The 12,425-nt window shown below is 40.4% G+C and overlaps 3 protein-coding genes across 3 annotated transcripts; all 3 read left to right on the forward strand.

The window, feature by feature from the left end:
* The first annotated feature begins 1,598 nt into the window (after positions 1-1,598).
* On the forward strand, positions 1,599-2,746 carry LOC135673275 (protein G1-like7). The gene has a single exon (XM_065182127.1). It carries the CDS (start codon positions 1,799-1,801, stop codon positions 2,504-2,506), a length of 708 nt encoding a protein of 235 aa, XP_065038199.1. The 5' UTR covers positions 1,599-1,798; the 3' UTR covers positions 2,507-2,746.
* A 5,059-nt stretch (positions 2,747-7,805) lies between these two features.
* LOC135673279 (uncharacterized) lies at positions 7,806-8,720 on the forward strand. The gene is made up of 3 exons (XM_065182131.1): positions 7,806-8,004; positions 8,109-8,309; positions 8,520-8,720. The coding sequence occupies exons 1-3, from the start codon at positions 7,894-7,896 to the stop codon at positions 8,553-8,555; spliced, it is 348 nt and encodes a 115-aa protein (XP_065038203.1). The 5' UTR covers positions 7,806-7,893; the 3' UTR covers positions 8,556-8,720.
* Positions 8,721-11,019: 2,299 nt separating this feature from the next.
* Positions 11,020-12,130, forward strand: LOC135673277 (PRA1 family protein B2-like). Its single transcript, XM_065182130.1, has one exon. It carries the CDS (start codon positions 11,179-11,181, stop codon positions 11,824-11,826), a length of 648 nt encoding a protein of 215 aa, XP_065038202.1. The 5' UTR covers positions 11,020-11,178; the 3' UTR covers positions 11,827-12,130.
* The last annotated feature ends 295 nt before the right edge of the window (positions 12,131-12,425 follow it).

Below are 12,425 nucleotides of genomic sequence, written 5' to 3' on the forward strand. Positions count from 1 at the left end.
TAACCTCTATCCAAAATTATGATTGATGTTGGGGAACCTTATGTCGTGGCCAATGGATCAGCATAGTTTGGTCCAATCTCGAATGCATAAAGTCACCCATGAGGATGCTCGAAGGGAGGTGGTTGGTGTCAGGTTCGATTTGAGGCTTGAGTGATCAGCATGGTTTGCTCTTCCTCTCCCATCGGGTTGCTGCTCCTTCCTCATCAAGTTCCTACACACGGGCCGAAGTCGAGAGAGGTATTTCTTGACTTGATCTCTCCAAAGTCTAAGTCAGTGTTAAGTGGTGTTCGGGGGAGTTTGAGTGTTCAAAGTTCCATCCTTGACACTGGTCAGGAGGTTAGCTTTTATACCTGTGAACGAAAGTCGTTCATACATGGTATGCTAATGGCCGTTGATTCCTCGGACGATCGACTCATACCTTCCATGCAGGTGTCGACCTACTTGCACTGATCGACATCATACGACATCGTTCCAAGTTTTCCAGAGCTATTCTGTACTATGCGGTGCTGTCTTGTATGACTTTGGACAACGCAAGAATAAATGATTGTCTCATCCAAATCCAAGGTATCGCATCGATGCAATGCATCATATTAGTCCTAAGACTAATATGCCGCGACTATTGCCGCGACGATAGTAACAAAATATGCCCAATCAATTGATAAACAAAAGTCATGGGTAAAACACTTTGTTCTAAGTTTACATTTAAATGCACAAAGTGAAGCAGTGGTGTAAAACCTGTAGAATCACACATATCATCATCATTTCAGAAAATAAAAACATTTGTCGTTGTTGTCTACTAGTCTCGATGGCCTCTTCTTTTCCTTCCTTTGTGGATTAGGGACAGCACCCTAATAACTTTAGAAGCACACTAATAACTTTATTTATTGTATATGATTCCGTACTGGTATCGATTACTTACAACTATAGATCCATATAGTTTGTAAGAAGACATTTCTAATGTTGGTGGTGACTGCCACCATTATTATTCTGAAACGAGCTAATTTATAATCGTTTAATCAACCATAATTTAAATTAACGACAACAAATTCGTGTAGATATTGCTTAATCTCATAAGAAAACTATTTGATACCCCTATACTATGATTTATGTCGATCAAAATCATCTATGCCCATCGAATCTCATAAGTTAAAGAACTGTGACACCTCCAAATATAATTAAACATCTCTACGATTAGGCTTAATTAATCTTATAATGTCAACATGACATCATCAATATTTTTTATTTAAAAATTAAAGATATAAAAAATATGATGAATAGAGACAAATTTTTTTTTGTTTTTTTAGTTTTGATTAGATTTCGGAAATTTTACCAAACCATAGTAATTGGCAACAATATTTATGAATATAATATTTTAGCTATGATATGGGATGATCTTGTCGTGATTATTGTAAACAATTTCTATCTCATATTTGCAATTGTGAAGTCAAAGATGGAGAAAAAAAGTCTCTGATGTGTCTTTCGGAGATGAGATTTGGGCCAATCTTAATAATTATTTTAAAGAATTAATCTTTACAACAACAAAAAATCCCAACATAGGAGGCCCACCAACTTGATTACCCCCCGCTCCTCTATCTCTCTCTCTCTCTCGATCGACCCACCTTGGCCCTCCCTCTTTGCTCAAGTCTAACAAATGGAAAGAGGCTTTGGGAAGGGGAGAGAGAAAGCATACATCCACGTTACAGGGAGAACGCGCTGATAGTAGGCGATAAGAGCAGTAGTATTATCGACATACCTGCAGGAGGAGGAGGAGAAGAAAGAAGTGATTCAGCTCTCGTGCATGGAACCGGCGCCGGGGGCACCCGGCGGAACCGGTGAAGGCCCTTCCTCCTCGTCCGACCCCGCCGACCCGGGTGCTGCATCGCCGCCTCCTCCTCTTCCTCCACGACAGGAGCAACAGCAGCAGCCGCCGCTCAGTCGGTATGAGTCGCAGAAGAGGCGCGATTGGAACACCTTCCTCCAATACCTGACGAACCACAAGCCGCCGCTGACGCTCGCGAGGTGCAGCGGGGCGCATGTGATCGAGTTCCTCAAGTACCTGGACCAGTTCGGGAAGACGAAGGTGCACGCCGCCGGGTGCACCTTCTTCGGCCAGCCGAACCCCCCTGCGCCCTGCGCGTGCCCCCTCAGGCAGGCTTGGGGCTCCCTCGATGCGCTCATCGGCCGCCTCCGCGCGGCCTACGAGGAGAGCGGCGGCCGGTCCGAGTCCAACCCCTTCGCCGCCCGCCCCGTCAGGATTTACCTCAGGGAGGTGCGGGAGAGCCAGGCGAAGGCCCGGGGCATCCCTTACGAGAAGAAGAAGCGTAAGCGAGACCCGTCTGCGGCCACCGCTGCCTCGGCATCCGCTTCCGCCGCTACAGTACCCGAGAAGAATTCGGAAGCTGGGGGGGAGTCTTCCTCTTCGGCTCTGCCTGCTGCCGGTGGGACTAGCAGTGCTACTACTTCAGCGGTGGGCGTTCGACGGGATGGTTCATCATCGACCTCATGACTATAAATTCCTCTACTTTAATTGCTCCCTTCTTATGGGATCTGATGCATTAATGCCGGTAAGATCACATCCCATATGCTTTATTTCGTTACCAATATATTTGATGGACGAAAACAAAATAGGAATCATATACATATTATGTAGATAATTCTCTACATTAAGTTGATAAATGAAGGTGTCAGAGAAATTAAGCTGGAGTAAATGGATCTCTCTCTCTCTTCTCTTCTCTCCTTACTCTCATCTAATCCAATTAATTGCTCCACAGTGTGGCCAATTGAATGTTACATATTATGTTTCTTTTGTGTATGTGTTAGATTAGAGCTGTATACATGCAGCTAAGATATGAAATTTCCTGTGCTTTTCTAAGATATTATGGTTTCAGGTAAATGTGAGGCAATCAATATTTTGCTTTTGATCAAATTCTTGTCTCTCCGATGATTTGAAGAATGCAGTCACATTCCAGTAGATATTCCATCATCAAGCACATTGCAGATGTTTCATCCTCTTTGCTCAGGAAAACTTTGGCCCTCAAAGCACTGACACCAGCAGATTCTCCCCCTCGTTGCTCTTCACACCCCCAAAGCTTTCCTTTGTTTACTTGTTTACAAAGTAGAGTCACAGACTCACAAACTGCTGTCCCGATTCCTTTCTCCACCCCTCTTTTTCTCTTGTTGTCATTCGTTTTCTTTGGGATAGCTTTACGAGAGACGTGTGAGTTGCTAGTGACTGCTGCAACACGCAGCAACACAAGCCATGACCTGTCCCAGGTTTGTATGGTCGGAGGATTACCCGCACGAGCAGCCACCTCTTCTAACACACTAAACAGTCTTACCCTCTTCCGGTCCCAAGCTGGCTTCTGCACTCTTAGATTTGATCTCTGTTAATGGAGCTGTCTTACCGCAGGCATACAAACTCGATCCCCAGTTTAGTATAAGCCACCCTTTTCTTTGGATCTGCAACTTAATCGCTCCTTTACCGACAGGTCCAACAGTATCACTATCCGGCTTTCCATTCAAAACACCCTTTACAAAGATGTTAACAGAACATGCGGTGGTGTTTGGTGGGGAAGTAAAGCAGACGGGTTTGGCAAGTCGAGAACTTTAGTTAGATTTTGTGCGGTAGTCCAAGTTTTCTAGATTCTATTGACCTACTAATCCACTTACTTCTTCTACCATTAACCCAAATACTTCGACATCAAATAACAAAGCCGTTTTATATGATCATTAGTCAACAAGAACATGAAACGCCATACTAAGTTCAGATAAGTAAACTTGATCTGCTTCTGTCACTTGAACCTTCACTGTTTACACAGAGATGTATACTTGATCCTTCACTGTTTACACAGAGATGTATACTAACTTGTCATAATCTCTCCACCACCAAATCATCATGACGTTAGAGTAACGTTATACAGTAACGGGGGGAGAGAGAGAGAGAGAGAGAGAGCATAAGGATAAACAATACAATGTGGTCGACGGTGTAGAAAAAGGAATAACTTGGCGTGTCTGCATTCGACCGAAAATTATTAGTTCATGTGGAAGCAGCAAAGCGCGGCAGCAGAGGCCGTCGTACGAACTGTAACTCCGCCTTACTGCCCTAGCTTTTGTCGCCCGCTTTAAATCCCAGTGGCCAGTTTAGGGGGGGGGGGAGAGAGGAGGGAAGAAGCTCCAACTTGTGCAGCCAGCGAATGTGCTACAGCGGGAAAGAGAACAAAACAGATGAAAGCAAAAACACGTCGGCAACATTATTGTGCCTCTCATCATCCTTCTCATTGGAATATATCACCTTTAGACAACAAGAACAGCATCAGCCTCCATCCAATGGAACACCAAACTGCGCTCTCTTCTCTTACCATTTCACCGGGAGGTGACAATCCTCTCTCTCTCTCTCTCTCTTACGAGGTAAGAAACACATGACCTATGATTTCTTGGACTTGTTCTTCGTCGTGCTTGGTTCGTGGAAAGGATAGAAGACGAGTCCGGCACACTGAACCTACAAGCATTATAAACCTCATGTTGATTGAATGATGGGGATCGAAGACATGAAGGCACGTCACAGCGTCCACCTTGTAAGATAAACAATTCGTAGAGGAGTCACGTCCAATGATGTGGTCTTGTCTTGACTTGATATATGATTGCTCTAACGCGTCTAATCTAATCTTGTAGATGCGCCAATAAGCGTAGTGCGGTTTGAATACTTGCAATAGTCTTATATTTATTCTCATCACACCGACACCGACTCCTTTGGATTCTAATGTTCATTTAAGTGATGAAGAGATCACTATTTCAGAGTCGTTTGAATTTTTTGTTTTCTTTTTATTTCTCTTCAAAAAGGAAATTAAAGAAGAATTATTGATGGTTAATTTGTGGCATATGGGTACAATTAAGTTATTTAATTTAATTTGATAGTGAAGGTTAAGTTCTTAATTTAATAAATATTTGGAGTTTTATACACTTGTTTTTTTTATTAGAGCTTTCTCATGTTAAATTAACATTATTATTTTTGTGAATAACGACTTAAGAAAATATATTATGTCGCATCTAAATTAATTAATACATCATTTCACAAGTGATATGTCTTAACTTCCCGTCTATATATAAGCGTTGCACATGTCATTCGATTTAATGAAAATACTTTTTTATTTTTTTAAAAATATAAAGGCATTTACATGAGAATTTATAGTATTGAAAAATAATTACATACCGCCATTTGGTCATGTGGTCGAGAAAAACAAAATACTCTCTTTTCTTAATTTATGTTGAAATTTAGAACGAAGAAAAAGATAATATGTTTCTTTTAAACTAATAAATAAGAGAAAATTAAATCAATTTTAGCTTTTTTTTATTTAGATGAAGATTTACTTTGAAATAATTTGGAAAAAGGAAAGAAAATTTTGTTGACCATATTATATACCCGTCGGAATCTACCAAGGTGATAAGGTCATTTAGTCCCAAATTGATTAAGGAGTATGAAAACCAAGGGCTCATAAGTTCATTTGGTCTCTCTTACCTTTAAAGACGTCATTTAGAGTTTTCATGTTTCGAAAAAACAAAATCATACGAGTACACCCATTGTTCAAAGCTAGACAATTCCTTACGAATCTACGAGGACAAATGATCCCTTATGACAAGGGAAGGACAATTGGCAAAAATATAACATGCTTTTCTACTAAGATTTGATTGCATGGTTATCACTGAATAAACATTATGAGAATCATATGCTTTGTATGTTTGCTATTTCAATTAGTTAGCTTTTTGGATCTTATAGGGTGTAGACAAGCAGATTTTTAATCTTTATATCACAATCAGAATCTAGATCGTAAAAGTTCTTTAGAATGATGCATTCATATGCCTCAGAATAATCAATTTAGGTCTCTAGCTTTGATGATTTCAGCATATCAAGTGATTGTGTTGGTGAGATCTAACTTAATACTTAACCATACATATGTTATAGGGTTGGTAGGTTGCTGATACATCAGTCTATAACTATCACTAACTTGCTCAAGGAGAAATGTCACTACTAGTTGTTCTTTCTTTGATTTGTCTTATTATAATACAAAAGTATGATGTGCAGTTGTACAGTTTTAAGAAAAGATTTAATTCTTTATAGATTTTTCTAATTGACATTTATCATAGTAATTGTGCAGAGGTTGTTCCTAAGATTTGAACATAGCTAATGATTCCCTTTCTCCACTGTACACAGATTTAGTGATCTTATTGAAGTCCAATAGGCTAAATAAATTTCTGGACAGACTAAAAAAAGGTTTGTCAACAGTCTAAAATCCCACTCAATAGCATTTCATCAAATTTTTTTTCAGTCAAATTCCATTATTTTTCTTCCTTATGCTAATTATAATAAATTTAAGAAACTGTTTTATATGATTCTACATAAATGGGATTGAGCACTCTCTGCCTTATTGAAACATAGTAAATTGATCCCAAAATGCAGTGCTTTTGTCTCATGAACTGATAATTTGTCTTCAATTCCTTGAAACAGGAATGGAGGAGAACACACTGGTCAAAGTAGGAAGAAGTACACTTTTACATATGATAAGAAGGCTCAACAGGTTTTAGGTTGCAAGAAGATAACCTGTTTAGTTGGACAACACAAGAATGTAGTACAAAAGGGAATTAAAATCCATCAAAATTTGCAGTCAATATCTAATTTTTGAAACAAAGTGCAATCATGTATGGATCACTAAAATGGAGGATGCAGCATTCATCAGGTCAAAATGAGTGCCTCAACAGGTAAAAATGCATCCATATACTTGTGTGATATCCCAAGAATCCTACACAAGAAAAGAAGAATGGATGAAATTGCATTGAGAGTGCTTATCATATGAACTGCAAAACTGCAATATATCCAAGTGAACATACAGTCTGATGGACAATAGCCCCAAAAACATCAGAAAACACAAGAAGGTGGGGGTTTACATATGATGCATAACAAGGCACAACAGTTACTGGTCTACTTGAAGTTCTACAAACAACTAGTAGATATTATTACATCCTCAACCTACATGTAATTTGTGAGACACTCTACTATTGCGTATATTTTGGTTGTTTGATACGTATAAAGCGTATAGATCTAATTAAGGTATACATCAGGGCTCGTCTTAAATTGAAGTGTTGGGAGACCAGAGGATTCAATCTAAGATTTTTTAAAAATTATATCAGAATATACTCGAGAAGTCAATTTAATGCTTAAGTAAAAATTATAAAGATTCAATCAAAATACTAAAATAAATATATTTATTCAAGAGTATTCATTTTCAAAAATACACATATGAGGTCTTGTTATATTGTGGTAAGTGGTCATCGGATTAATATTGCTAAATTTGTTGCATCATTAGATCATCAACAAGATCATAAAATTATGTTTCAAACTCGATGATATAAAGTAACGGCAGTCTCATGAGGTTGGGCTGACGTGGTCGTTGGTGGTTGGTTAGATTAAATGTCATATATATTTATCTACAAAATAAGAGCAATTAGCACCAGTGGTCTAGTGGTAGAATAGTACCCTGCCACGGTGCAGACCCGTGTTCGATTCCGGGCTGGTGCAGTTACCATATTTTTGGTGTTTCTGAAGCCAAACTCAGGAAAAGTAAAAAATGGAGCCACTGGGAGGATTCATCCATCACGGCCGTCCATAAACATAGGATTCCTTGCCACCGACGGCTAAAGATTTCGTGAAAAGTCGTGCTTCTCTTGTGGCAGGAATGTTTTTGTCGCCGAATGCCATATACGGCTAAGATGACGCCACGCGTCCTTGCTCTTCTCCCTATCGTCTCGGACTCCTCGGCACCTTTGGAGACTCCTCAGAAGTTCGCATCTCCTTTGGGAGGCAACTGAGTGAGAGAGAGAGAGAGAGAGAGAGAGAGAGAGATGCCGTGCCTTAACCTTTCCACCAACGTGAGCCTCGACGGCGTCGACACCTCCGCCATTCTCTCCGAGGCGTCGAAGACCGTTGCCAGACTCATCGGCAAACCCGAAGCGGTACGGCCTGCTTCCCCCACGACATTGTTTGCTGGATCTCGATGCCATCTTCATGGACACGAAGTGTTCGATGAAATGCTCACTTGGTTTTTGGCGATTGGCAGTATGTGATGATAGTTCTCAAAGGATCGGTGCCCATGTCTTTCGGCGGGACAGAGCAGCCCGCGGCGTACGGCGAACTGGTCTCCATCGGCGGCCTGAACTCCGATGTCAACAAGAAGCTGAGCGCCGCCGTCGCGGCCATCCTCGAGACCAAGTTGTCCGTCCCCAAATCCCGCTTCTTCCTCAAGTTCTATGACACTAAGGTGCGTGATTTCCTTCTCTCTATTATCTATATATATATATATATATATATATATATATATATATATATATATATATATCAAATTGGAGACTTTATGATGCTTGTTGATAGGGATTCGCCTTCTTAATCGTCACTGCCATTCTAAATGGTGTAAATTTCACCAATTTTTGTAGCTCGAAATACTGATGGTCTACCTGGTTTTGATTGGCAGGGCTCAAACTTTGGGTGGAACGGGTCGACTTTTTAGGACTTGTATGGCCTTGGTGCTTTTGATTGAGCATGTTGGGGTCAAATTCTATGCTTAAATAAATATAATGGTCTGATCTGTTCCCTGACTGTTACTAAAATATCTGTCATCTCGGGAAAAACTTATAGACTTTTATGCTTAGCGTCACTATTATCTTTTGCCTAATTGCTTCTTTGGTTGAACTCTTTTTTCTTGGCAATGTTTGTTTTCTGTAATAGCTTATATGGTGTTTTGTAGCATATATTGTTTCTGCAGATAGGCATTTGAATTGACAAACATTCCAGTTGTGCAGCAAGAGTTGTCAAATTATTAAGATGAATCAGGTACAAATTATGCTCTTATGATCCTTGTGAAGCTAGACTCTATCTTTTAAATAAAAAAAGAACTATAATTTATGTTCTGTAAAGTTGTGATCATAATGGGAATCCATATTGGTTTCACTGGTCACTATAAGTTTGTAAATTACAGTGTTAAAATATATGCCACTTAACATGACATGGTACATTAAAATTATTTCTTGATGTATGCAAAGTGAGCTTCATTTTTGTTTGAAATTATTTACAGCAACTTTCGAATATTTTGGCTTGCTCTTACCTATTGTCAGACAATTTTCAGTTTCACTTTGAATTTGTATCATACATCTCACTTTGTATTTAGTACTGCACAGAAATGAAGGACAATCTGTAGCTGTTTCGATTGTCGACTACGGAAAGTGATAATGGCAGCTCTTTAGAAACTAATCATGAAACTTACTGTTTCAATCATAGGTGTACTTCTAATGAGTCCTAAAAAATGCACTTTGGAGATTTGGTCTTAACTCTTCTGCTCGAATCATGTTACAGAGAGTTGAAGGTCAAGCATGTGAAGAATCTGATGGTATTCTTATGTGCAGTATTGGGGCATATAATTAGAAAGATACATCATATACTCAATTTCCTTTAGCATTAGTTTATATTGTTAGGTTGACAAGTACACTTAGCTTCACAATCTTCTAATTGCTTGGGACTGGTAAGTTTATTTCCCATTTGATCTTTTGAGGAACCCATGTTAGAAGACAACAGAGGTTGCAGTCATCATTGATAACCTTAATCTCTATCAGAGGACCAGAGCAGAACTCTAGGAATACATGCTCAATGTAGGTGTTTTGTTTCTGGTATATTGGTTCTAAAAACTCCTGTTCTTCTCCGGTGAACTTGGGAAGAATGCTAATTTTTATTTTGGTGCAGTTAATTTGTGAAGTTTCTTGTTTCTAGTCTGCTTCCTTGCTGTCCAAACTGATTGGAGGCCTGTTGCTTGCCTAAGCTTGGCACCAAATGTGGTGTTAGTCTCCAGATTCCCACTTTTACTCTTATGGCTGCTTTACAATCAATGACTTTCTTTACTGTACCATATGAAACAAAGATTTCTCATGCTACTTCGTATGTGTTCATCTCTGAAGTTTAATTCAGATCCTATATTGACGATGCCATCTTCTGCACTCTTCATTTCTCTTTCATTCCGCCTTATAGCATCAAACAGATGAAGGACAACTACTCACAGATTCTTTGTGCAAGCTTTGCAACCTTTTACTTGCAGATCGTTTATTGACCAGTTGCTACTTGCAGCCATTTAGTCCTATGTTTCATATATTGGCATTTTAATGTGTTTGAGGTATTCTGCATCTTCAATATTTGAACCTCTTAGGTTGTGAAAATATGTTGATCTCTTTTGGGGATAGATGTTCTTTTGAAGATAACCTTTAGGAGGCCCTCGTATCCTCCCTGCCGCCTCTAGGTTTAATTGATTTATGTGTCGTGTATGCTGGCATCCCAAAAGAGTTTATAGGTCAATTACTGGCTTATTGCACAAGGCTTAAATGCAATGATGAATTAACGTAGTTCACAGAGGATACTTCAAAGAATGCCAAATAATAATAATAAAAAACTCTATCGTGATCTGTCCTCCTTATTTCTATGATATATTTTGGAACATGCATATGGTCCTCTGTGCTTATGTTATCAGCAATTTTTGCAAAAGAATTATCATAAAATATTTTTCTATATTTGCTTTTACTCACTTTAAGCACTGTTTGCCTGCTTCATTTTTAAATGGGTTTCTGATAATTTTCAAACAATAATTAAGATAAAATTATATATATCCCTCCAAAATTAACTTTAAGGAGCATATATATCTCCTTGTAAAACTAAAGAATTATATATATATATTTGTATATATATATAATTTTTTTTATTAATATTAGTACCTTTTGAAACTTTTTATGATAATAAAAATTCTAAAATGTTTAAGTTGTTATGTATGTATTTTTATGCTTCTGACTTGTATTAGTGATATTTCGAGTGACATGTAATGCCTATGTCAGAATTTATTAGCGCAAATAAGCTACTTCGAGACCATCGGAACAGATACGTAAAAGCAGCGTATTATCAATCGAGCCAGCCGTCTGTTAATATTCGATAATAATTGATGTCGACATTGATGTCTATTGGAGGAAAGAGCGCAAAAGAATTCCGCGGCCGCCCCATTATCTCACCCAACGCATTAGCCAGGCGTCCCTCTTCTCTCCTGTCCGAAAGAGATCTACCGCCAACCCCAGTCCGCCTTTTCTTGGTGCCCTCGTCCGCCGATGGCATCTGCCCCGCCGCCCATCCTCCCCGTTTCCACGGCCGGCGGCGGCAGTGCCCCCTCCTCCGCCCCGCCGATCTCCGTCCCCGCCCTCCGCCTCTTCCTTTCCCGGTTATCCGACTCCGCCCGCCGCTCCCTCGCCCACCGTCGTCCCTGGTATGAGCTCTTCGATCGCTCCGCCTTCGCCCGGCCGGATTCCCTCTCCGATGCCGCCTCCCGCCTCCGCAAAAACCTGGCCTACTTCCGTGTCAACTACCTCGCCCTCCTCGCCGCCGCCCTCGCCCTCTCCCTCCTCTCCCACCCTTTCTCTCTCCTTCTCCTCGTTGCCCTCCTTGCGGCCTGGGCCTTCCTCTACCTCTTCCGCCCTTCCGACGCCCCCCCCCTCATTCTCTTCCGCCGCTCCTTTTCCGATCGGGAGATCCTCGCCGGCCTCGTCCTTGTCACCCTACTTGTCGTCTTCCTCACCTCCGTCGGATCCCTCATCGTCTCCGCCCTAATGGTTGGCGCTGCGGTCGTCTGCGTTCACGGGGCCTTACGGGTGCCCGAGGACCTCTTCCTCGACGATCAGGACCCCGGGGTTCCCGCCAGCGGCTTCCTGTCCTTCCTTGGCGGAGCAGCCGCTTCTTCCGGGCCCTCCGTTCGCATCTGATGTGGATCCGACGATGATCTTTTCGTAAGACACGGCATGCTCGATTGGGGCTTGAGTTTGCGGCATCGGTAAACATAGTAATTATTGGATTTAGGATTTCTTTTGTTCTCTCAATTTTCGTCTGTGACCTAATATTTCAAGATTGGACTCGATTGGGAGCACGTAGAATACTGGATCTGTGTATCTGATTTCGGGTGAACGATGCTATAACTGTGTTGTTCTCTTATTTGTTGTAGATCTATTGAAGAATTCTGTTGATCTTAAGCTCTTTTAATGTCATTCATCTCAATGAAGTTTTCTTTTACCTTATTGTTTCGTTCACATGCTATATACCTGCAGGTTTAATACTTCTCTACCTTTCGCGTAATTAAGGTGAGATGGTTGACGGTGATCGTATAGACCTAACAGTAGTTGGTAGAGGTTTTGTGGTTTGGCTCTATGCCTCTTATAGAGTTTGAAATTATATATATATAAAATCATTCATGTCATGATAGGATGGTTTTTACTGAAATTTTATTCTCTAGATGTTAGATATTGTCCCTCTAAAAATTGTAAGGAGGAGACCATTGGGCTCAAGAGCCATGTCAACTTTTGTAATT

This window comes from Musa acuminata, chromosome BXJ1-5 (assembly GCF_036884655.1).
Source record: "Musa acuminata AAA Group cultivar baxijiao chromosome BXJ1-5, Cavendish_Baxijiao_AAA, whole genome shotgun sequence".
Classification (NCBI taxonomy): domain Eukaryota; kingdom Viridiplantae; phylum Streptophyta; class Magnoliopsida; order Zingiberales; family Musaceae; genus Musa; species Musa acuminata.

Excerpts from the sequence above, each read along its gene's own strand:
- LOC135673275 (XM_065182127.1), top strand. The coding sequence starts at position 1,799 with ATGGAACCGGCGCCGGGGGCACCCGGCGGAACCGGTGAAGGCCCTTCC.
- LOC135673279 (XM_065182131.1), top strand. The coding sequence starts at position 7,894 with ATGCCGTGCCTTAACCTTTCCACCAACGTGAGCCTCGACGGCGTCGAC. Across the intron at positions 8,005-8,108 it reads TCATCGGCAAACCCGAAGCG|TATGTGATGATAGTTCTCAA; the intron begins GTACGGCCTGCT and ends GGCGATTGGCAG. Across the intron at positions 8,310-8,519 it reads TCAAGTTCTATGACACTAAG|GGCTCAAACTTTGGGTGGAA; the intron begins GTGCGTGATTTC and ends TTTGATTGGCAG.
- LOC135673277 (XM_065182130.1), top strand. The coding sequence starts at position 11,179 with ATGGCATCTGCCCCGCCGCCCATCCTCCCCGTTTCCACGGCCGGCGGC.